Here is a 24561-nt window from a genome sequence, read left to right as displayed (position 1 = left end):
ATGAAACATCGTACTTTATATTGAAAGATCAAAATGATTTCATCTAACGAACGATCACAGAAAGACCACAGACTATTATTGGAGATTCGTTCGTCTCGCTATTAATTAGGCTGCGTGTCACTACACTGAAGATACACTACACAACTCTAAATTCGGACTTGTCTGTGAACTGTGAAAGTGCACAAAGAAACGATCGCCTGCAACTGAAATACCGTGTGGGCGCAATGATGCACCAGGATACACTGCTGGGACACTGTACCACTATCCTGGATATTATGCTAAAACTCAATGAAAAGGGGGTGCAAACGATTTTTTGTTTTTTTTAATAAGAACGCCTCTCCAGCAATTGACAGAACATTAAACACGGCAAAAAATCCAACAAACCCAAACATAAACTCCTTGGCTGAGGTATTTCGGACTGAAATGACAACGTTTTTGTTGATTTTTTTAAAATTCCCTTTGTATGGCCAGTATGGAGATGACTTACCAGGATCCGAAATGGAAAATGCCTGGAATGCCTTGGTGTGCAATGAAAAGTGGAGCCACAACCTGCGAACCACGCTGCAGTTTCTCATCAGTCTGTGCGGCGTCAGCAGCGACACCGCCCTCCTGCCATTCGTAAGACAAATCCTACAACCTCCTAGCCTATGGAGCCATCTTTCATGCAAGTTCGGAAAACTTTTGAATTTGATTAGAACATTTTCCAACTATTGAAGATGTATTAAAAACCCTGCTTTTATCTCAGTATGTTGTTCTCTATGATAATCTTCCCTTTTGTGTGCAAAGATCAAGAAGGTGGTGATCTATCTGTGTCGAAACAACACCATGCAAACCATGGAAGAGTTGATACTGGAGTTGCAGCAGACGGACCCGGTCAACCCCGCGGCGCAGCGCTGCGACGACCCGCCATTTTATCGCTTCACCGCCACAAGCAAGGCCGTCGCCGCGGCGGCGTCAGGTACTTCCGGGCGTGCGACCGACAAAGCGCCTGAAAATATGTTCACGTTTGGACTCTCTTTCCCCAGGAACCACATCAAGCAGCAATACTGTGGTGGCAGGCCAGGAGGGCTTCCCAGATGCAGACGATAGCAAAGCGAAGGACAAGGAGGAGAGGTGAAATCAGAAATGATCAAATGTGGTCAGCTTATGGATATCTGCGTGTACAAAGGATAACCACTGAGGATGAGGATCATCTTTTAGTGTTATCTGCCCATCTGACTTTAGCCGACTTTGATCAAAAGGCAAATGCTAAAGACAAATGCTTCAATCGGCCCGATTATCGTCGTGTGTACTCCAGATAACAAGATATCCGCTATGATAATCTTTTAGAGACTTGGGAAAATTTGGTCTCTGCTGCCGTTAGAGACATGCTCAAATTTTGATGTCTCTCCATCTTCAGGCTCAGCCATGAGAGGCAAGCTCACCACCGTCTGGAATCTCGCTACAGCAACAGCTCGGGAGGATCGTACGACGAAGATAAGAGTGAGTGCATTCCGCTGCCTCTCGCCATCATCAATCATTTTGCCACGGTGTGGTGAGAGCGTGCCTCGAGGGTAAAAAGATGGCGACGGGCGTGGTGTCATTACTAATGCATGAGCGCGGCGCATGCAGTGTGTCCAGGGGCTCTCTGCGCAAATGCTTCTCTGAGAACTGGCACGGACAGAAAAGCAATCTGTTCAGCCCACGGCCTTTCTCATTGGCTCAAACGCAGCCTTGTTACACCCGTCTGGTTGGAATTCACGCCAACAAGTTGTCCTTAAATGGCCCTTTTTTGAAAGTGGCTACCTCAAAAGTTCTCTTTCTCTAATTTTGCACCCTCGCCAAGTATAGTAGAAGGTGCTGCTTTGTTAGTCAGTGGTATTATGCCAAGAGTGCGAATGGCGGAGTCCCGTCTGCCAATTCGGAACCTTGCGCCATGACTGCATGGAACTTACTGGAAAGGGCGAGTAAACGTGTTTGGTTTTATTGGCGGCGGGCTCACTACGAGACACACTAGAACGACGTCATTTCTGCCAGCCGAAAACAAAACCAATCAAAATATAACATTTTGAGGACAAGCGTAGGTGTGAATGTGAGCGCGAAGGGTTGTTTGTTTATGCGCGCCCTGCGACTGGCTCGCAGGGCGTACCCCGCCTCTTGCCCGAAGTCAGCCCGCGACCCGACTGAGGATAAGCGGTACAGGAAATGGATGGATGGATATATGACCAAACAAACACATTGAAATGTGCATGTGTAAATGATTAATACACTTCATGATTTATGGTGGGGCGGCACAGTGGCTAAGTCGATTTGTAATTTTTGTGATCCCAGAAGGTCAGCAAAACTCCTTTTGAATGATGTCATTGTCATTTGCTTTTTCTATACGTGAATCATGAAAAAAAACATTCGACTCAGAAATCGAAAAAAATTTTCGAACAAAAAATCTGAAATTTAATTATAAGGCCTAACTGCTAACTAACAAAAAGAAGGACAAAAACATTACAAACAAGGCGAAGTTCTGAGACGTTCGAGGTCCCTGTTAAATTAGCTACGTGACAAGTGGCCGTCAACTTTGTGGAGTTTATCAAAAACATCTCAAATCCTCCGTAGCAAATGAATTCAGGGGGGGGGGGGGGGGGGGAAACTACTGATGAGTGAAGTAAATAAGCTTTTCTACTGCCCACATTGTTCTCACGATTCATGTTCCATTTGCGTTATTTAAGTCAAGTTTTACGGTCATTTTGAGGCGTCGACTTGGAGAACGCCTTGGAATTCCGGCCTGTGGCGACTTCTGGGTGAATACTTTGAACCGAGACTTCAGCCAGCCTACCGAAACGATAGGGTGAAGGAGATCTGTTGAGAAATAAGGAAGTTATATTGTTCTCGTCCAGGCAGCACTTTGGACGGCTGCTTCGAAAATCTGCCTCACAGTTCAAATGCGGCCTCGCTTGTGTGGCGTTTGCATGTTCTTCCCGTGCCTGCGTGCGTTTCCCTCGGGTCTGGTCTAATTTGAAGGCATCGTCTATCTTTTCCTCCATCCATCCAGCAAGTGACAATTTGAATGTTCAGGTGAACCTTCGCCCCCTTACGCCGACTGGCTGATGGTCGTCATGGAAAGCAACCATCCCCGTCCTCTACCCATGCCTCTCAACGGCGGCTGCTGGGCTCCTCTGGTGGACTTCCTGCCCGAGACCCTCACCCCGAGAGGTCCGCTGCACAGGTGTGCGCTCTAATCCGGCGATGCCCGACGTTGCCTTATCATCGGAGCTCATCAGGGTTGGCACAGACGGGAAATGATTCACTTTCACCTCATTGGTCAGAAAATTAGGATCAGTGTTTATTTACTACAAACAAACTTGATCACTTTATGATACCAGTTTATTTATTGATTTTCTCTTTTATGGTTTTTATTCACTCCAGTGCTATTTTTTTCCCAGTTCATTTCAATGGGGAAAATTAATTAAAGGAAATTAAGTTATGAGCTTGCTTATGGAAGGATTTTCTAACGTAAACTATGTCAATAAAGTTGGGGAAACATTGCTCTCCCTTCTACAGCCATACACAAAAGTGCTTTTGGGTGATTTTATTTCCTTGGGAACATATTTCCTCACTCTGAAGATGATCTTTGACTTGACAAAACACTCGATTCGGCGCAGAGCGAGGTCGAGATTAAAGTTCCTGCGGTGTCCCTGAAATAAAATCATGCAAGTGAACCAAATGGACGGCTTTTTCCCCCCTAGGTGTAATATAGGAGTCATATTCATGACAGAGATGGTGGTGGACCACAGCGTGAGGGAGGACTGGGCCTTGCACCTCCCGCTACTGCTGCACGCCTTATTTCTCGGTAAGTTCATGCTATAATCTGTCGTCTTCTCAAAAGCCCGACTGTGTGAATTTGAATATATGAATTTGTGCGGAAGTTGTCCTCTGGTTTTCTGTGCGTGTCAAATGGAGGTCAGTGAAAGGAGACCATCCATTTTGGATACCACTTATCTACATTTGAATTTGCGGGTAAGATGGAGCCTATCCCAGCTGACTTTAGGCAAGCCAATCCCAGCGCACATACAGACAAAATAGCATAAACGATGACATTCCTTCATTTATGAGTGGAGTGCCCTAACTTCTTTTTTTTTTATGTCACAAGCAGTCGCTTGGTCGTTATTTTGCTTTGTGTCGCGTACCAAAATTGACGTTACGAGCGAGCTTAAGCTACGCCGGCAATTAAATAAGGTTAAATAAGGTCGCCCTTGCATGTGGCCGAGGAGAGCCACGGCTGCAGATGCACTTTCAGCCGTTGTTGGAATGGGAAAAACCATTCCACGAAAAAATCTGCAATATAGCAGGGGGGGGGGGGGGTGGAAAAACATGAGTATTTGAGTTCACGAATGACGAACACCCTTCGCGTCATCCTCAGGGATGGACCACTACCGTCCGGAGGTATTGGAGCACAGCAAGCGTCTCCTCCTCCACCTGCTCATCGCGCTGTCCTGCCGCCGCAACTTCCGGGCCATCGCCTCGGTTCTGCTGCAAACGCGCCAGCTCAACGGAGCCAAGACCCTCACTTGCCAGCCCGCCCGGCAGCCCGAGTGTACGACATCAGGTAAAAAAAAAAAAAAAAGCAGACGTCAGCATTGGAAACCAACGTCAAGAAGGGGAATGGCTTACATTCCTGTCAGGATGAGTGAAGTCTCTTATCAGGGGAGAACATATTTGGAGTTGGTTCCAAAACCAATATGAAGACTTCAAAGGTCTTGATGAAAGCATTCCATGTGGCTATTTTTACCCGCTCGCCCCAAGTGGAGCCATCTGTTAGCGCTTCGCCGTTCCCCGCGCGGTCAAGTTTTTTTTTGTTTTTTTTTTCCAGAGGTGGCAGAAGCACTCACACGCTGTTCTTATATAGTGAAGCAGATAAGTGAAAGAAAGGTTAAAAAGGTGAAGCAAGAGTGAAATCCGGCTCTTTAAAGCCCACGCTTTTCAAAAATACCGCTGGCCACCCATAAACAAATTCCGCGACGGCCACCCCAAAAGCCGAGATGTCCGCTTGAAATGCGTCCATTTTGAGCCCCATGAATGTATGCGTATAAAAATGGCTATTGTGGATACTTTGGTAACAAGTGCATGTCTTTATCTTGAGATACAGCATGGAGGTACTTTTACAGACTTGTGAGAGGGGAAAATAATTGGTTTCTGAGCCAGAACTTTAAAAGTATCATTTTTCTTTTTTTTGGTCTATCTATAAGTGTATTGAAGTTGAATATACATAGAGCTATTGCGGACGTTTTGGTGCCAAAAGCACATCTGTAGCTATTACCGTTCTTGAAATACAGCACAAGACACAACGCGTTCGCTTCAAGTCATTCTTGGAGCCGACAAGCACGAACAATTCTTTAAAATAAAAGGCCATGGATGGGGAATATGTTGCGCCGCTCAATCTTTAGAATGGAATGCGCTCACGTTCCTCCTCCATGTTGCTGCTGTCCCTGTTTTTCTTCCAGATGAAATCCCCAAGATCTGTGTTTACGTTGCTAAAAGTAGTTTGATACAAAAACACCGCACGATAGCAAGTAATGACATCATTACCCGGCTTGTCGTTCCGTCCCAGCACATATAAAGCACATATGTACCGCATGGGCGCTTTGACAGACGCTATCAGCTCGCCGTTTCCTCCGTTGTGCCCCAGGAGGTTTGGACTTCCTGAGGGAGCGTCAGGCGTCTCCCGTGCCGGATTCCGGCCTGAGTTCCTCCTCCACGTCATCCAGTCTGAGTCTGGGCGGGAGCACCGGCAACCTGCCCGAGATCTCTGACGAGCTGGCGGCGCCCGAAAACGCCGACGAGAAGACCAGCAAGCTCATTGAGTTTTTAACCACCAGGTACCACTGATACACATCAAGAAGTTGAGCTGAGAATGTTCTTTCAACACGGCAGACCACATAGCCTACAAGATGTGTCGTGTTTTGTGCATAGAGCACGTGGTGGACCCCTGTGGTGCCACGAAGACATCTCACCCAAGAATCACGTTTCCAAAAGTACCGTCAGCTGACAAACCTTCTGCGGCACGTGGTGTCCGTGTTTAAAGAAACCGGTAAGCCTTCCATTTGGAACCGCTAATACGACCGATTATCATTTATGATGTATTCTGCCCCGCCGATAGACGCCCACCTGGAGCAGCGGCTGAGCGACGTGGCGTTGCACACGGCCCTGTGCAGCTCCTCGCGTCACTACGCCGGACGCTCCTTCCAGGTCTTTCGAGCCCTGCGCCAGCCCGTTCACGCGCACGCCGTCTCCGATTTGCTCTCCAGGCTGGTGGAGGTCGTCGGGGAGCACGGAGAGGAGGTGCAGGTTCGTGTGTGCAGGAAACACAAAACAAAAGGCAATTCGACACCAAAATGTTCAACATATCGAGCATATTATTTTGCCAAGTAAAAGTCTGCGAGCTTAACGCTAGCATACAGTATCATGCCACCAAAGATAGGCTGACGGAAATTGGCATGGATGTTAGCAGAGTGATCAACCTTCAAACAACTGCTACTGTAACACACAGAGCAGCAACACATACAACAAAAGAAATGTATATTTCAACAGCAAAATGTCCAATCAGATTGAACAGATTGTGCGTGCAAAAGGTCAACCGCCATATATCGGGGCCGGGCTTTACTCTTTTTCAGGCAGTAGCGAAAGATAGGTTTCACACACACAGAAACATCAATATGGTAAGCGAATCTGCGAAGCGGGAACTGCGAATACTGTATATGCTGGGTTACTGTCGGGGGGGAAAAACAAAATCCAACAAATACATCGTTTCTGCCTCGAACATCTCGCTTTTCCTCTTGCAGGGTTATGTGATGGAAGTCTTACTCACGCTGGAATCTGTGGTGGACAACTTGGCCGAGTGCCTCAAGAACAACAACCTCAATGCCATCTTGACCAGGTTTGTTCCCTCCCGACGTCTTCTAGGAAGGTACACCGGTCACGAAAAGTTCCAGCTATGCGGCTCTTCATGGGACCTTTCATGAAGAACCCAAAATGCACTAGAACCTTTATCGGAGGATTTAACTTGACCTGATTAGTCCACCTATGTCATGTTTCCGAACTTTTCAAAAGACTCATATCCCGAACCTTTTTTTGTGATTATTAGACCTCTAGTTTTGGTTATTAACGCGACATGGGGTTTCATTCCAGAGCGTCTTCTCCGGATCTCCTCACCACGTTGAAGCTGATGTCCAACAGGAAGAGCACAGGCCGAATCAACCGCCGCCGAGAAGAGCACGGCCGGCATCAGAGGAGCTCCTCCGTGCCCAAGAAGTTTGGCGAGGCCGACGGGTGCTCGGACAGGTGGTCGGATCCGCCTCGCAGCGCCACCCTGGACCGCATCCAAGCGTGCGGGCAGCAGCTCCCTCCGGGCAAAAACGGCAGCCCGTCCTCCTCCAAGGACAACATCTCGGACCCGGCCGACGTCAACCACCCCGGCAACCTGCTGGCCACCGTCTTCTGGGTGGCCGTGTCGCTGATGGAGTCCGACTTTGAGTTCGAGTACCAGATGTCGCTGAGGCTGCTCGACAAGTTGCTGGTTCACGTGTCGCTGGACAAGCGGGAGAACCGCGACAGGCTGGAGAAGCTGCAGGGGCAGCTGAAGTGGAGCAGCTTCACGGGGCTCCAGCAGCTGCTGCTCAAGGGATTCACGTCCGGGGCCACCGCCGACCTCACGCTGAAGCTCTTCTGGCAGCTCACGCCTGTTTCGCGAGTGTCTGTGGTGGACACCTCCCAAGCCATCGGTACGTTCCAGGGATCGAGCTTTTGGTTTGTGAGCAATTATTATTCTTTTTTTTTTGGATGGGTTCTTAGAGTAGGAGAGTGTTTCCTCCCTCGCCTTATCGTGGTTCACCTATGACGGATTCAGTGCTTTACTCTTTTTTTTTTTTTTTCATTTTCATATTGTGCATAATTCGCCACATCACGTGATTTTGAGTGTAGGCTGCAATTTTTTTGGGTGGTAAAAAAAAAAACATTTCTGTGCAAAAAAATCAATCAATAAAATCACTATCACATATTACAAGGAATAAAATGTACATTGTATGCAGTACTACTGTGCATTACTGTATGTTTTAAGAGTTTAAAATGTGTTTCGTAGTATATAAAGTGTTTATAAGCGTATGGTAGAGGTCAGTGGGAAAGCTATAATAAGATATGTAAGATATAAGATAAGAGGCTGAGGAGGTGCATACAGTTTTAAAATATGTATAAACAATCATGAAAGAAAAATGTAGTCGCTACTTCACCGATTTCACCGGTTGCGGGGGTGGTCCAGAACCAAACCCTTGCGATAAAAAAGGGATTACTGTTCAGTCGACTGTACTTACAATTGATGAGTTTTTCAATGACTTTGCGTTGTGTTGCGAACCAAAATTTGAGTTACGTGCGACTTTCAGATAGGCCGCCACTCGGGTGACGTGAAAAAAAGAAAACGGAGCGGTCGAGTTTCTGTAAGCTGCCGATGCACTCGGAGCCGTTTATTGTTCAATTCCTTTCAATGGGGAAGAATTAGTCGCTATCATAGTGAACTGAGTTACCAGCTCGATCGCGCAATGAAACGCAAAACTTTTAAGTCAACGTACCACTGTACTGACTTACTGACTATAATGCCCTCACGTGTGGGAAAGGAGAGCCACATTTGTCGATATGTTTAAAAAGTGTGTTGAAATATGTTTAAAGCATGTGGGAGGGGTAAAACTAAATGTAAAGAGGTTTGTTTTTGTTGTTGTTGTTTTTTTCTATACGCTCTCTCTATTTTGCGGACTTTCAGATTTTGCGGGTGGGTCTGGATGGTCTCCCCCGCAGCAAACAGCCGTTGTACACTACAAAGTGTTTTTTCTTCTCCATTAGGTTTCCCCTTGAACGTCCTTTGCCTGCTCCCACATCTTGTGCAGAATTTCGATGGCCCTACACACTTCTGTCAGGATGTCGCCGAGAGAATAGCTCAGGTTTTGTTTCTCTGTCATTTACATGTGGAATTGAATCATCACGTACATTTGTTAATTTTGCTCCATTTAAGCAGTGTCATGTTAAAACTGTACAATATCTAAAGCTCTCTTTTTTACCTTCCATATGCCATTTTTTTAAATGCAGTTCAGTTGTATTTAACCTTTAAGTACAATGCGTTTGCATTTCAACTGTGAGAACTGTTTGTTTTTGAACATTTCTGTCGGTACAATTTTGATGTCACTTTCATGAGCAACACAACGACATATTTGGTTCCTAGTAACACGCGTGTCGTACGTCTTCAGGTGTGCCTGGACGAGAAGAACGACAAGCTCTCCAACCTGGCCCACGTCATGACTCTTTACAAGACGCGCTCCTACACCCGCAACTGCTTCTCGTGGGTCAACGTGGTGTGCCGGTACCTCCACGAGGCCTTTTCGGACATCACGCTCAGCCTGGTCACGTACATGGCGGAGGTCTGGGAATCAGCTTGTTGTTGAAGTCGACTGAAGTTGCTTGTTCTTCTTTAAAATTGTCGCATTGTGGTGTCACAGCTGTTGGAGAAAGGTCTGCCCAGTATGCAGCAGACCATTTTACAAATCATCTACAGTCTCCTGAGTCACATGGACCTGAGTGGGATTCAAGCCAAACCTTTCAACATGGAGGTGCTCAAGACCATTGAGAAATTTGCCCAGGTGAGGCATTTACTCGTATGGTTAATTGTCGTCACAGGACTAGGAACGTATTAACCATGAGTCCGGCGAGGCTCTTTGTGGGTGTGGATGTGGACAAGATATCGTAAGTTGTAAGCATGCAATCAGATAAGATTGAATTTAAGAATTTAAGATTCAAAAGGAAGTCAAGCCGTACACACATACTTTATTTATTTATTATTTTTTTTTTTAAACATCTTAACTTTAATGCAGTCTAGTCCATGCCAGGACGGATTCAAGTGTGGAGTGGCTCAATACTTTTTTTTTTTTTTTTTAAATAACAGCTTTGATTGGAGCCAAGAATAGGAAAGCCTTAAAATGCCTGCAAGACATAGAAAAAGGAAAAAAAAAAAAAAAAAGAAGTGAAAAGACCGTCGTCTAGTGTCAGCGCAGTAAATTTGTAGACACACCCGAACTATAAACAGTCCCTGCCGAGCGCTGCGGTCTGGACCGAGCTTCCCCCTGTGGCCCCGAGCCAGAACACCTCTGTCTCTAAAAATAGACCCCATGAAAGCACACAACACAAACATGCCGATGATGATGATGATGATGATGATGACGACGACGTGTACGTGTGCCGACTCTAGACGGTCCACTGGAGGGAAGCGCTGAACATCCTCAAGCTGGTGGTTAGCCGCTCGGCCAGTTTGGTGCAGCCCTCCGGCGACCTCTCCTCCGAGGACATCAGCCGAGTGTGGGAGCGCTCCTCCAAGGCCTTGCCTGGGAAAACGCTGGATTTCCACTTTGACATATCTGAGGTGAAAGAACCTCTTCTTCCTCAACTACTCCATGTGATGCTTCTTTCTACGTGCATGTGGAAAACCTGTCCCTCGCCCACCCACACCCATTATTCCAGGGTGTGGTGGGTGTTGCTTGTGCGAAATCTGCCTGAAATTCTTGGAAAAAAGGCAAACGTTTTACCCCGCCTTTTCCTTAACGTTCCCCTCGACCGAACCCCTCGAGATTAGCTTGAAAGAGGAAAAGGTAAACATAATAAATAAGCGGCAGCCTGCATGAAAAAAAAGAAAAAAAGGAATGATGCGTGCGTGTGCGTGTGTGTGTGTGTGGGAACCGAACACAGAGCTATTTGTGTAGCGCATGAATGACAGGAAATGATGTCACATCATTGCTGCCTGTCTTTTGTGCCAGCAATGCGTGTGACAACATTGAGACGCCTGGACAGACCGCTAAGCCTCAAACTACGAGAACATTCTTTGATTGACTTTCCGGAGTGCCGAGTGGACTTCCCCCCCCTCCCCTGTACTTACATGGCTGCGTTTATGTCAGACGCCCGTGATTGGTCGGCGCTACGATGACCTGCGCGCCTCCCCGGGCCGAGACGGCAGGAGCAGGAGCACTGCGGTGACGCGCAGCACCTCCTCCTCCAGCTCCTTGGGGTCTGCGTCCAACAACGTCCTGGTGCCGGTCAGCTGGAAGCGGCCTCAGTCTTCCCAGGTGATGATGCTCCAGACATTTGAGTGCACTTCATCAAAACCGTAATGTTTTACAGGTAGGTATGTGCGTAAACAAAGGTAGATAAACAGAGATAAAAGTAGGTAGATAAAGGGGAAGTGGTGACGGAAGGAAGGAAGGAACGTAGGTAGGTAAGGAAGTTGATGATGTTAACAGGCCTCCGTCTTCCAGGTGACAATGCTGCAATGAAGATTTCGGTTCAATTTTTCAATGCCGTAAAGTTTTCTTGGTTCAGGTTCGGTTACCTTTGCCAAGGATGTTGAGTTTTTTTTCCATACTTCTACAAAACTACACCATGATGTGTATTTTGATGAAGTAATTTCCGTGAATGGTCATAAAAGGGTGTTAGGGATGGGTTGAGGAAAAGTGCAGATTTTTTTTCCCCCAGCATTTTTTCATTGTAAACCCTTCCAGACTGCAGAAATTACCGCCACCTACAGGACACAGGTGAGCAGTGGAGGCCCACGCTCGATTAAACACCAGTCTCGCAATTCCTTTTTTCAGTGGAATAACCGTGAAAAAAAATCGAATCTTTATTTGAACAAAATGTCATGTGTGTATGTAGTGTCAGAAGCCACAATATTGAATCCAAATCTGATCCAGATTGAGTATTGAGGTGCAATGTAAATGGGTAACTTGGAAAATAATTATTTTCCTTATTTGAGCGAAATTCTAATAATAAATAATATCGGCATACGCAGGCTCTGAATCTGTTATGCCAAGCCAAATTGAATTCAGATCTGATACAGATTGCACATTATGGTCTCAATGTTAACGGTAGCACAACTCTGAGATCGACATCTGATCCTTTACATACATACAAATTAGCTTTTTGTATGTAGGGCCAGACGCTTCACTGTCAAACTGAGTTTACCGGGTAATCCAGATCTGATGCAGTTTGTGCTACTGATAACAATGTAATTAGAAAAGGGATTCCTTTGTACAACTTCTACCGCAGTCGTATATCATCAATTATAATTAGTTTTAAGATGGAGACAAACACCTTGTTGCGTTGTCTTGTTTTAAACATTGATTGATTTTTTTGTTGTTGTTGTTCCTCCTCCTGCAGAAGAGAACCAGAGAGAAACTTGTGCACGTTTTGTCTCTGTGCGGACAGGAAGTGGGTCTCACCAAAAACCCTTCGGTAAAGCTACCAATGATCTAATAAGTGTTGAAGATCTGGAATGGTAACGTTTGTTTCTTTCTTTCTTTTTTTCCTGGTCGCAGGTGATCTTCTCGAGCTGCGGCGAGCTGGACCTCACGGAGCACCGGCCCAGCCTGGTGTCCTCCGAAGACGGAACACGAGAAGCTGATACGGCGGACGACACCACCTCCGAGCAGCAGTTCCGAGTCTTCCGGGACTTTGACTTCTTGGATGTGGAGCTTGAAGACGGAGAGGTGAGTTTACTGTTAATTGGATTTCCTTCCAACGCTTAGATACACACCGCAACTTGACCTTCCTCCGTAACTGTGTGAATGCTGAAGAGCATTTTTATTGTATTCCAAGTCCAAAGTCTTCAGCTCATTGAGAGAAACAAATGCAACTATTGATCACGTTCCCCAATTTTCACAATAAAATTCCAAACTGGTCAACTTCAAGTCTCACATTCAGTTTCAGTTCATCTCGTCAGCATTAACACTCAATTTTCTACAGAAATTATATTCTCTAATTGATCACATTATTGTAATTTAGTCAGCAGTTGAGTAATGTTGTATTCTTTTGTTTTTGTGTGCCATCCAGGAGTTGCAGGTAAGTTTCTCTGTTGTGCTTGCCGTGTGTGCATGCCACCGCTTGTGCAGTGTGTCCACTTCGGGATATGACTAATTCCTGTTAGCACAAGTATGCATGTTGTTGTCATTTTTAACTGACATATGATCAATTTGTTTTTTTCCACTGGAACATTGAAATTGTGCTTGTTAAATCACATCTATGAGCAAAATGAAACTTTTGAGGCAGAATTCTGCCTTTTTTTTTTTTTTTTTTTTGGAATGATTTACTGGGAAATGAAGCATTAAGTTTAGTTATATATGCCATTTTATACACAAAAGTACTTCAATGAGCTTTATATTAATAAAAGGTCATTTGTAACATACTTTTTTTTAAGTACAGCAGTATATGTTAAACCTCATACTGTATTTTTCCCCCCCCCCTGTCCATATCCCTTTTTTTTTAAAGAAACATAACAATACCTTAAAAACTATTTTCATAGTAATTCACCACGTGTACTACAAACAATATAAGACTTTGTTCTGCTATTTTAAATCGATTGAATATGGTTCAAATGATCAACAAACTGTATTTACTGGTAGAATCTGCCAATTCCAAAGATTGTTTTTTATGTTTGTACTGTAGTTCCTAACGATACAAATGAAAGCATCAGTGCGCAATTTCGCACTGCACCACAGTGCTTCAAAATGTATGCAATTTACATTTTGAAAGCCCAACTCGGGCATGAGTTTGTAAGCTTTAAACTCGGTGCGTCCGTCATCTTGCAACCTTATTCAATTGCATTGTCCCCATACAAGTCAACACTTCAAAGCCACGTTGTGGATAAAAACGCAGTTGCGGCTTGAAAAAAAACCCAAACAATTCAAATAAAATCCACAAAGTGCTGTAAGTGTGTTGTAGGTAGGGACAAGAGGACAACAACAACGAATCTATTTTAGGGCTACTCGGGAGTTATTTGTTATTTTAAATCCTATTTAGGAATCAGTTTTACTCCAGCTTCATTTCCAATTTGTCTCAGTCTTCCAAAAGTTTACACAAGGGCATGTTTGTGTATTTTTGTGCGTGCATGATTTGAGAACCCCATTCAAATAAATTGCTATAGAATGCAGATTTCCATGACGTAGTGGGGATTTCCGCAACGGACGAACAAATGTGCGATATAGGGAGACAGTAGTCGGTGAACCGCAATATAGTGGAGGTACGTCTACAGTACCCTATTTACCGTGGTTACCTTATTTACAGCCGCCCCCCCCCCCCCCCTGTATGGAGTCTCGGCACACTGAGGTTTGGTTAATGTTGTGGCCTGCTGGGTGTACTGTATATTACAGACTTTTGTGTTTGCGGCAGGGTGAGACGGTGGACAACTTCAACTGGGGCGCGCGTCGACACTCTGTGGACAGCCTGGACCGGAGCGACCTGCACGACCTGCACGACCTGCACGACCTGCACGCCCTGGAGGAGAGCCATCTGTCCAGCAGCATGCCCGGCCTGAGCCGTGTCGCTCGTGCGGACGATTCTGACGATTCCTCAGAGGAGGATTCCCTGTCGGCCAGCCAGATGCTCTCCCGCTCGCAGCTTGTAGGTTCACCTTTTCTCTTTGGCGGTACCTTGAGTTTGTTGAAGTCTGCTTTAAAAGTGACACATTTTATATTTCAACGCCAAACCGCTCAACCAAACCACGTGAATTCCTCCGATTGTATGCTAACAGAAAAAAAATGTGAAATGCCACAGACAGGCTAACAGAAATGAGCATAGCTGTTGCAGTCATCAATTATAAACCTTAAAAGAACACACGGAGCAGCAACACATACAGGCAGAGCATACAACGATACTCACACGTATGTATTATCTCATTGACTGTCACTGAACATGAGTTGCCTCTTCTTTTCGCTCTTCATTACGCTGCACCTCTTCCAGTAGAGTTCAGTGCCGTCCGACATGTTGTGGTCCAACGTGGTACCGCAATGAAGACGCGTAACTGTAGATCTGACCTTGCCTGCACGGACCTTTTTGGAATCTTTTCAAACAATCAGCGCCGGTGTACTTCCGGGCGGCAGAAGGCGAGTGACTACCGCTGACCTGAACTGAAACGATAACAAAGCTTGTTGTGTTTGGGGTTGCGCCGCCAGATGTACACCAGAAGGTTTTTAACATTTCCTTCAAAAAAAGCCTCATTGAATCCACCAGAACCTGTGGGTGAAGAGGATAAATCTATTGGTTGTCATGAATGAAGTTGACCCCTCTCATCCTCGCAGTTAATTTTTTGTTTTCAAAATTTTTTCCAGATTTAAAGTTGGGTTGTTTTTTTTTTCCATTTTTCTTTAAATTGTTATTATTATTTTTTTTTTTTTGGGGGTGGAAGGGGGAGACCAACCTTGAAACTACTTATTCGTGGTTTATTACCCACTTATTCAAGAACTTTAGGAGTTAAAAAAAACAACAACAATAATGCAATTATAATAGGCTTCAGTTATCTGCGGATTTTGGCTATTCGCGGTCCGCAAATAACGGGGGTCCACTGTAGTTGTACGCAGATGATCGCAAGAGTGTCTCGAGGCGCAGTAGGTGTACAAGCGTGTGTTCCCTCAGCCGCTACCTCGACCCTCCTCCATCGGTCAGCCCAACCTGCTTACACGCTCCTATGAAATGTCTTAAGCCGAGGGTGCGTCCATTCTCAGACCATCTCCAACTGCCGTCTTTTCGCAGGCCGTCAGCCTCTCCCCGACCTCGGACTCTCCCTCCTTTTGTAACACCACGTCGGTGGACTCCACACCTCCGAGCAGCAAAAATCCCAGTTTCGAGGTCCAACTGCCGGAGGACTCGAAGCAGAGGGTGAATAAGGGCTTCAGGGTGTCTGAGATTCTGGGGACTAACAGCTCCTACCGCTCTTCTATTCTAGAGTTTTTTACCAACTTTGCCAAATAGTCATTTGTCTGTCTGTATTTTGGTTGTTTTCTACACTTTGGGTTCTACACTTCAACGCTCTTCTCTCTTACTGTCCCTCTCTTAAAAAGTGCATGTGATTTTTTTTTTTTTTTTTTTTTTTTTCCCCCCCGCATGCTAGAAGGCAATGAACTCGCCAAGCCGACTTTATCACGCCGCTTCATTTAACAGTAGCAGAGATTATTCTGGGATGTTAGAAGGTTCTTTCTCTCTGTGAAAAGGCAATGTGTATACCCACTGCTTTTATGTGCGGGCGGGCGGGGATAAGCAGCATCTAAAAAGTCTTCTTTTGGCATGCGAGACCTACACAAGGGTTACACATTGCCTGCCCCCTCAATGAAAAAGAGTGCCATGCCGGCACTTTAGGCTCAAAATCAATTGAATTGGCACGACAAATTCAAGCAAAAGAAAGACATAAACCTCAAGGAGTGTCCCTGGCAAGGTTAGTGAAACCATTTACCGCCACTAAATAATGCATCTTATTGTTGTATACAGTGAACCCTCGCGATTGGCCCCAATGCAAATAGAACATAACATTTGCGTGTAAATGTTTAGAATGACCTACATTAGTCGTTCATATCGGTCAATCCTAACTAGTGTGTTATGAGAGATAATCGGGAAATGATCCAATTTGGTCTGAAAATTCATATCTTTGTTCATCTTTCTATGCCCACGACTTATAGTGACAGGTATTGGCATGGGCTACAATGAACTTGTTCCATTCATAAAAGTGAATAATCGCTAAGTATTAAGGCCCGTCAAGACGAGATCATCGTTATTTCAGTGTCTAAAAGAATTGTTTCTATATTTCGCATACAGTACTATATGCTGTTGTGGGGACATTTTAGTGTGGTGGTTTGCTGCGAGATGTAAAATATCTTCCATAAATCCCTCCATCTTCGGGCCTTACAGAGAAAGCGAAGAGGTGAGTTTGTCAACGAATAGTTGTTAGTTTGGTTCTTCAGCTACATTTGCAAGGCGCTGAGTTAGCGAAAGGCGAATTAGTGTGGGTTCACTGTATTAACCTTTCACCGCATGCTGCATTGATGTGCGGATACATCCGAGAAAAAAAGGGTGTCTCCTGCTTTCGAACAGTTTTTACAAGCGGATGAAGACGCAAACGAGGAGGACGTGTCACTCTCTGTCAGTGAGCTCCCTCCCGAGTTTCACTGCGGTGACGCAATTGACAAAGAACCGGACTTCCACGGCTGCTTGCCGAGGTAGGCCCATCTGGCTCCTCCGCACACCACCTGCTGGTTAACACTGGTGGGACGTCATGAAGTACAAATACTTGGTTACTGTACTGAAGCAGATTTTTCAGGTATCACTGTACTTGAGTATTTTTACCTTGACTTACAACTTTTTCGAGATACAGGACGTGCCATCTATAATTCTTAGCACAAATTTGAGTTACAAGCGCTGGCTGTGGTGGCGGAGAACTTCACAACAAGTAGCAGATAGTCAACAGTCTTCAAAAACAGGCCAAGTGCTTGCTTCAAATAGTTTTTGCCACAGCCAGTTTAAGTTAACTATCAAACTAAGCAACGACAATTACGTGTGTATTTAATCAAACCACATTAACTTTGTCTTACGAAGGTCCGCAAGCTTAACGCTAACACACAATGCAAATAGGTGGGCTAACGAAACTAGCATTGATGTTTCAATATTTCTAAACCTTTAAACAACTTATATATGAACACAGGCGGTAGCAACACTGGCCCTAAGAGCGTCCAACAATACTCAATCATATATTATTCGACAGTTGTTTTCGATGTTTTATCGTCATGTACCGACATGTAGAATGTCTTTATGCATCATACAGCCCGGTGGTGGTCAAGGCATGCACAGCAGGAGGAGCAGCACAATGCCCATTGAATTATCATGATGCGCAAACAGTTTAATTCATTACATTCTATTGAATTCTGTTATTATTCTTTGCTTTTATCAAGTACAATACTCCCGTTGTGCCAAGGTATCACAACTGAAGGTGTGGAATCAGTACTTATACTTTTACCATTTATTATTATTATTATTTTTTTTTTTTTTACCTCAAAGAGCTGTACTTTTACTAAAGTAGAGAGTATAAGTACTTTGGTCTCCCGTGCTGGCTCTAAACCTGACGACTAAACTCTTCGCCCCTCAGTCTCGCAGAGGAGGAGCGAGACGACGGCACACTGGAGTCGTCGCCGCCGCCTTCGCCCTTCTTCTCCGCCATCCTGGCGGCGTTCCAGCCGGCGGCGTGCGACGACGCCGAGGAGGCCTGGCGCGCGCACCTCAACCGGCTGGCGTCCGACTCGGACGGCTCGTGCGCCGTCTACACCTTCCACGTCTTCTCCTGCCTCTTCCAGGTACGCCATGAAGTCAATTAAGAGCGGGTCTCATCAAAGAGAAAAGGCGAGGGGATCGCTCCTCTCTTGGATAAGAGGCTTTGTGTCACAAGAGGTCTGCTCGATTAACAAAGAGCCAATTAGTCATCTTCCGAGCTTCATTAAACAGATGTTGTCTAATTCACTGACCAAAGCTGACAGGCCAGCATAGTGAACCCTTTTTAACATCTCAAGTGGGGTACGCACATTGCAACAATCAGGCCAAACGTGAGCATTTTCCTGGTCGATTATTATCAGGCGTCTCAAAAGCAGGGGCGTCCGCCCTTCGTCTTTCAAGGGTACACACAGATATGCAGGACATACAGAAAAATCAAAGGATACAAGGGCCAGTTTGACATTCTTCGACTCTCATTGAGTAAACACCTTAAAACCACTCCATTACGACATTATACAGTGCTGCCTTGAGATACGAGTGACCTGCCGACATACGCGTCGTCGATCGGCTGACTGTTTTGCGCTATAGGAAGCTTACAGTCTTCAAAGCAGTGTTTACTTGAGGACCGTTAACTCATTCACTGCCATTGACGGCTGTTGAATTCAAATATCCATTCACGTTTCTCTGTGGCTTTGCACATCAAGAAAAGCTCGATATAAAACCGATTTGGTAGCAGTCGTCCAAGTAGTTGTTAGGGGGATTTGGGTGTTGCAATCTCCCCAAATTATACACTGCACTGCTGTTCACACATGTCACACCACAGGATAATCACTCGGAATAATCTTTTTTGTTGTTGTTGCTTTTAAATCATTTCTCAACACACCCCCTACCACAGGTTAATCACTCAGAGCCACTGATATTCAGGCCTATGCTGACTTTGGTAAGAAAGGAGGAAATGTTCAGTTTGAGCCTGATTATCGTGATGTGTATACTCCGCTTTAGAAGCCTTTTACATGACATAGACACAGGAAAAAATGTCGTGCCACAAAATGGACAAGGCAGTATGTGGACATGCGCCAAGAACAGGGTCCGCCCAACCTGTAATCACCACAAACTGTAATTTTTTGTAAATTGATAGATATGTATAAGTGTAAATAGTATACCATAATTACACTGTTTACACTATCGGTTTATTATTAGACAGAATGGACAAATTGACTTTAAGATGCTATCTGTTTTTACCTCGCAGAGTATCCAGAGCAATTTTAGCTCGCTAACCTGTGACGCCGTGAGTTACCTCAACGACAGCCTGAGAGGATTAGGAGCAAAGTTCCTGAGGTCGTCTCAAATGCTGACCGCGTGCGCCGAGTGCCCCGTGTTGTTTATTGACGCCGACACGGTAAGTAGCCTGACCCGTCCGGGTAAACAGTGCATTGCACTGCGGGGAGCTGGATCACAACAACTTCTGTCCACAGATCATGTCGTACGGACTCCTGGAGAAAATGAAATTCAGTGTGCTGGAACTGCAAGAGTACCTCGATACTTACAACAGCAAAAAGGAGGCAGCTCTCACGGTAACGATGGCGAAGACGGCCACATTTTTGCTTGCAACCCACATCCAAAGATCGGCCAATCAATGGCTGCCAACTCGGTGGGGGGGGGAAAAAAATCCCTCACTGATAATTACGTTTTGTCATTGAAAGTGGCTGAACAACTGTAAGGCCACCTTTCCCAGAAGTCCCTGCGGCTCAGTGACCACACGTCAACCGGCGGAGCAGGAGGAAAAGGTAACAAATGTTTGGTGCTTCAAAGCGACACACCGTCAATTAAAAGTCCAATTCAAATCCCTCTCGATGAACCATTTAGAATGTTTGTAAACAATAGGCGCCGGTGTACTTCCGGGTGGGAGAAAAGTAAGTGGCGAACGCTGACTTCAACTGAAAACAGTGACTCCCTTCCAAGCAATTGAAGCGACTAACATCTTCTTTTCGACTCACACTTCACACGTTCCATCTCAGCTCGTAGAGAAGAAGGCTAAAAGCCTCATTCTAGTCATTTCTCCTGTTTTCTTAATGGCTCAAATGCCATAAAAGGGTTTGTTCACCACCGGAGTTTTTGCCACCCGGAAGTACGTGTGATGTCATGGTGAAAAGGTTTTTTTTACCATGTGACTTTACAAGTGTTGAAAGTCATTTCCGTTCAAACTGACCTTTGACACTGTACCTTCCGCATTGCGATGACTGTGACACTGTAGCTCTGTGAGTGCTTCCCCTCACTTTCTCCAACTCTGCACTTTTCATGGCAAACATTTGTTGCTGCACGGCTTCCTAAAGGGGGGAGGGGGGGGGGGGCATGTTATAGAAAAGTGACACTTAATGACCTGTGTACAAATAGTTGGATCTCTGGCGTGCTGGCCTACCTGTCAAGTGGGAAATTACACAACCAAGTGAATCTTTTGCCAGCTGCCTAATTCCCACAATGTGTCGGTAACCTCAAAAGTATTTATGTTTTGGATCCGCACATTCAATGAACAGGTAAAATCCAGCGGCTTGGTGATGAAGTGCTGCTTCCAAGAATGAAAATACAGAAGCTGCTTTTACGGAAGCCACCCCCTAACTCCTTAGTTGTCATCGTCACAAAAGCACTGGGAACTGTTTTAAATCTTGAAAAAATGTGCACTTGTAATGGAGAAATGTAGGTGTTGCTAGTATTTAAAATCAAATTTGGATACCAAATAGTTTTGTTTGCACTGTTTCCCAACCTGAATTGAGCCAAGGCATCTATTTTACTTTGGACCATCTGCCATCTTGTGGAAGAGCATGAAATTGTTCCGCCTGTCACTATACATCACTGGCATAGATCGACGAGCAAAGATACATTATTTGTAAAGGAAAATTGGATAGCGGCTCGGGTTGGGAATCACTGTTGTATCGAACAGTAGAATATGGACATTCACTCTGCCTGTGCATGAAACCAAAAGTCTTTGTTGATACCTTTACTGTAAATACAGTAGAAACCAACTTGCACGGCCCTCCTTTGATTCTCTCTTCTTGCTCCTGTAACATGCTCGCTTTGTAGCAAATGGACTCTCTGGCTGTAAGTTGGATTGGGCTTTTTCTCTCTATTGTCCTTTTAATTTGCCGTCTAAATGAGTTGCTTCAGGTCGGGCTTGGTTGTTTTAGTCGCACGATGTGTTAGTAAAACACAGAATAAAGTAGAACGTGAAAAGTAGTCCAGTACTCCAAATAATGTCTTTGTTTTGTTTTTATTTCCAGCAACTGGAGCTATGTCAGAGACTTTACAAACTCCACTTTCAGCTGCTACTGCTGTTTCAGTCCTACTGTAAGATGATTGAGAACGTCCACGCAATAAGCTCTCTTCCCAAAGTAAGTGGCAGCGGAACCTCGGGTTACGAACTTAATTCGTAACCCACTGAATCTTTCCCCACTGAAATGAATGCAAATGCCAGCCGCCAATCAAACAGCCACACAAATATTTGTGATTTGGTTTTTAATAAAGCACTCTAAAAAGAAAATCATACTGTAATACATTGTGCGGCTCCTTCTGGTGTGTGCGCCTTGGCCACCGGGGGCAGCAGTATAATATACAAACGCGTGTATACACGAAGATGGTCAGTAAACTGCAGTAATAGCAGTCATTTTTCGCAGAGGATAAAGAATATATGCCTGTGAGCTTTGTTTAGATTGATTGTCTATGTGTCGCTGCACCATTTGTGTTCTCATCATCCATTGCTTTAGGGTTGTAACACCGTGACATCAATGACAGCTTCGTTCAACCCATCTATGGCGTTTTGCATTGTGTTTGAACGTTAAACTAGCATACTTTTCCAAATCAAATTTTAAGGTTAACATGCGCAGGATTAGCTCCAAATGTGTGTCTTTTTCGATCATAGTTTACAGTTTAAAATCTAAACATAGGCATCTGGGGTTTTTTTCTGGTGTGGTTTATCGTATGTCATTTTGCAACAATCATCGTCCATTTGGCGTCATTTAATATTACGTCGTCTCCCTCAACCCGCAGCTAAGCAACGTGTCCCGAGAGCTGAGCGACTTGTGGAGCCACCTGAGAGCGGCCTCGCTGGAAGAAGACAAACTAACGCGCGCCGAGCCTTCCGCCTTTTGCTCCTCTGAGGCGGCCGTGCAGGCCATCCTGGAAGTTCTCAAAGGCAACGGCTTCTGCTCGGCCATTCGCTACATTCGGGAGTGCAGGTGACAGTGAGAGAAAACCCTCAATTCTAATCCTAATCCTGGTTTGGATCTAGTATCTTTTGCCCTTCATCTTGTATCTTTCTGTCTCCGTTCCAGAACAACATGGCCCAACGACATCTTCGGCGGCCCCTCGGAGGACGAGGTCCAGACGCTGCTCAACATCTACTTCCGCCACCAGACGCTGGGCCGGACGGGCACGTTCGCTCTGGTGGGCTCCAAGCGGGACCTGAGCGACATCTCGGCCGAGCTGACCGAGCTCAACGGGGAGATGCGGGACATGATCGGCCACGCGCGCGGCTACCGGGCCGTCGCCCCCTTCCTGCCCGACGCCGAGGTGTCGGGGTCCGGTCTCTGACCACGCGTCGCCTGCCGGCTTTTGTTGCACTACTAACAGACCCGGCGTTCACACTTCAAGTGCATCCGGAAAGTATTCCCGTTTTTATTTTCTTATGTTACAGCCTTATTCCAAAATGGGATGAAAGCCATAATGGCAGCATGAAATCGTTTTATTTTATTATTTTTGTTGTTGTTGCTAATTTATTACAAATAAATAATAATGACAGTTACCACGCAAATGTAATTTTAATTTGAAAGCCTAATCCTTGTTTTGAAACCCTTATTTGAAACACTAACTTCTGCTAATTGCTAACTTCTTTAAAATTGAAAACAAAAAAACTCTATTACATTAACATAAGTGTTCACATCTTTTGCGTTACAGTTACATCTTCAAATCTTTCTAAATAGGATGATACCTATCTTTGGGCAGTTTCACTCATTTGTCTGAGTTGCGAATGCGTTCCGGATGCACTGTAAATAAAAATAACACACCAAAGCGTTACAATTCATCTTAAAGGGGAATTGTGCAATTTTCTTTCATAGACGTGGAAGAATTTTACTGTGCAGTAAAGAATGTATTTGAGAGGAAAACATAATAAGGGAGGATCAGTTGCATAGTATTGTGTCTGTGTGTGTGTATGTGTGGGATTTTATCTGGCGGCCATTTTAGTGGGGAATTACGGACGCCGACGAGCATCAACTGTAGTCAAACGACTTTGAAATGCTGCAGATCTACTGTATTGATGATGTGCGGGTTATGTATTACTAAATACAAATACAAAATCTTACTGTACTTTGTACATGTGCAGCTTTTTAGCAAATTAAACATTATTTATATTTAAGGAAAAGCATATTTTGGAACCTGTCACAGACGCTTGCAAATCTTAGTCTAATGTTTATGAACAAATGTACTTTGAACGAATGACTGTACATAGCCCTATTGGAGGCTTTATCCGAGTCTATTTTTATCAACTTGCTATGTGATTTGCATATCTAGAAATAGAGATGATACATATTTTTAAAGATGTAGTAGTCAGTTGTTGTAAATAGTTTTTGCCCTTGCCATGTACTAAAATTGGCGTTGTGTATAATTATGTCTCAATAAAAAAAAAGAGAAAAAAACATGTCTTTGTTAACTCTTGCTCATTTGCAGGATGAGTGTTTGGGGAACACTCCATTACAATCCATACTGTAGTCACGCTTTCCCATTATGACTGTGAACCCATTTGAATGTATGATCGCCTCATATTACATATACACAACAAACTGATGGATAATTAGTTTTGGAATCAGGAGCCAGTTAAAACTGTTCAGCTATTATCGTATTTTAAAAGGGGGATCGGTAACAAAAATGCTTGCAATATTTCAACATTTTAAAAAGCGAAGACAATTTGCAATTTTGGTATTTTTAGCAAGAAACACAAGCACATGATTTGCTTTTGCATGCCACATAAAAGCATGTGGGGGACCGGACCTGTCCCTTGAGCCTTGAGTTTGACACCTATGCTGTCAGTGATTGGTGATCTTCGGAGACTGCACTTATTATAACAAGTCAAAGAATAACATGTTATTTGAGTTCAAATTGATCAGAAATTTATTTTCTGTTTATTTCGGTAAAACATGGAGCATTATTTGTTTCATTGGTTGCAGAATTATTTTATCTGTTTAAAAAATACATACAGTATTTTCATTCAAACCAGTTTTTTTTATTATTATAAATTGTTTTTATTTAACGTATTTATTTAAAACATGAAATTGTTTGGTCTTCATTAAATTTGTTATTCAATTATTTTGATTTTCATTAACTATTTTTAGTCGTAGTTTTATGTTTCATTGAAGTTGGTTATTTATTAAATATATTATTTTATCTATGAAACACATTATTTTTTCCATTAAAATTAGCTATTCATTTTGTATTAAA

General features: G+C 44.4%; 1 protein-coding gene across 1 annotated transcript in view; it reads left to right on the top strand.

The window, feature by feature from the left end:
• LOC133481981 (protein furry homolog) overlaps positions 1-23764 on the top strand; it is a 50170-nt gene extending 26406 nt beyond the window's left edge. Inside the window, 31 exon segments of the mRNA XM_061781431.1 lie at positions 472-618; positions 787-958; positions 1026-1113; positions 1400-1482; positions 3049-3199; positions 3720-3823; positions 4394-4579; positions 5660-5849; positions 5944-6005; positions 6008-6061; positions 6131-6318; positions 6813-6907; positions 7159-7751; positions 8860-8957; positions 9261-9431; positions 9510-9650; positions 10256-10426; positions 10956-11123; positions 12211-12285; positions 12369-12539; positions 14218-14448; positions 15577-15702; positions 16909-17033; positions 17957-18161; positions 19325-19474; positions 19551-19649; positions 19779-19862; positions 21154-21171; positions 21351-21461; positions 22117-22304; positions 22401-23764. Coding sequence (XP_061637415.1) covers positions 472-618; positions 787-958; positions 1026-1113; positions 1400-1482; positions 3049-3199; positions 3720-3823; positions 4394-4579; positions 5660-5849; positions 5944-6005; positions 6008-6061; positions 6131-6318; positions 6813-6907; positions 7159-7751; positions 8860-8957; positions 9261-9431; positions 9510-9650; positions 10256-10426; positions 10956-11123; positions 12211-12285; positions 12369-12539; positions 14218-14448; positions 15577-15702; positions 16909-17033; positions 17957-18161; positions 19325-19474; positions 19551-19649; positions 19779-19862; positions 21154-21171; positions 21351-21461; positions 22117-22304; positions 22401-22659 — 4704 coding nt within the window. The 3' untranslated portion in view covers positions 22660-23764.
• The last annotated feature ends 797 nt before the right edge of the window (positions 23765-24561 follow it).

This window comes from Phyllopteryx taeniolatus, chromosome 8 (assembly GCF_024500385.1).
Source record: "Phyllopteryx taeniolatus isolate TA_2022b chromosome 8, UOR_Ptae_1.2, whole genome shotgun sequence".
In the NCBI taxonomy this organism is placed as follows: domain Eukaryota; kingdom Metazoa; phylum Chordata; class Actinopteri; order Syngnathiformes; family Syngnathidae; genus Phyllopteryx; species Phyllopteryx taeniolatus.
Note: the sequence above shows the minus strand (reverse complement) of the source record. Positions and strands in the feature narration are given on the sequence as shown.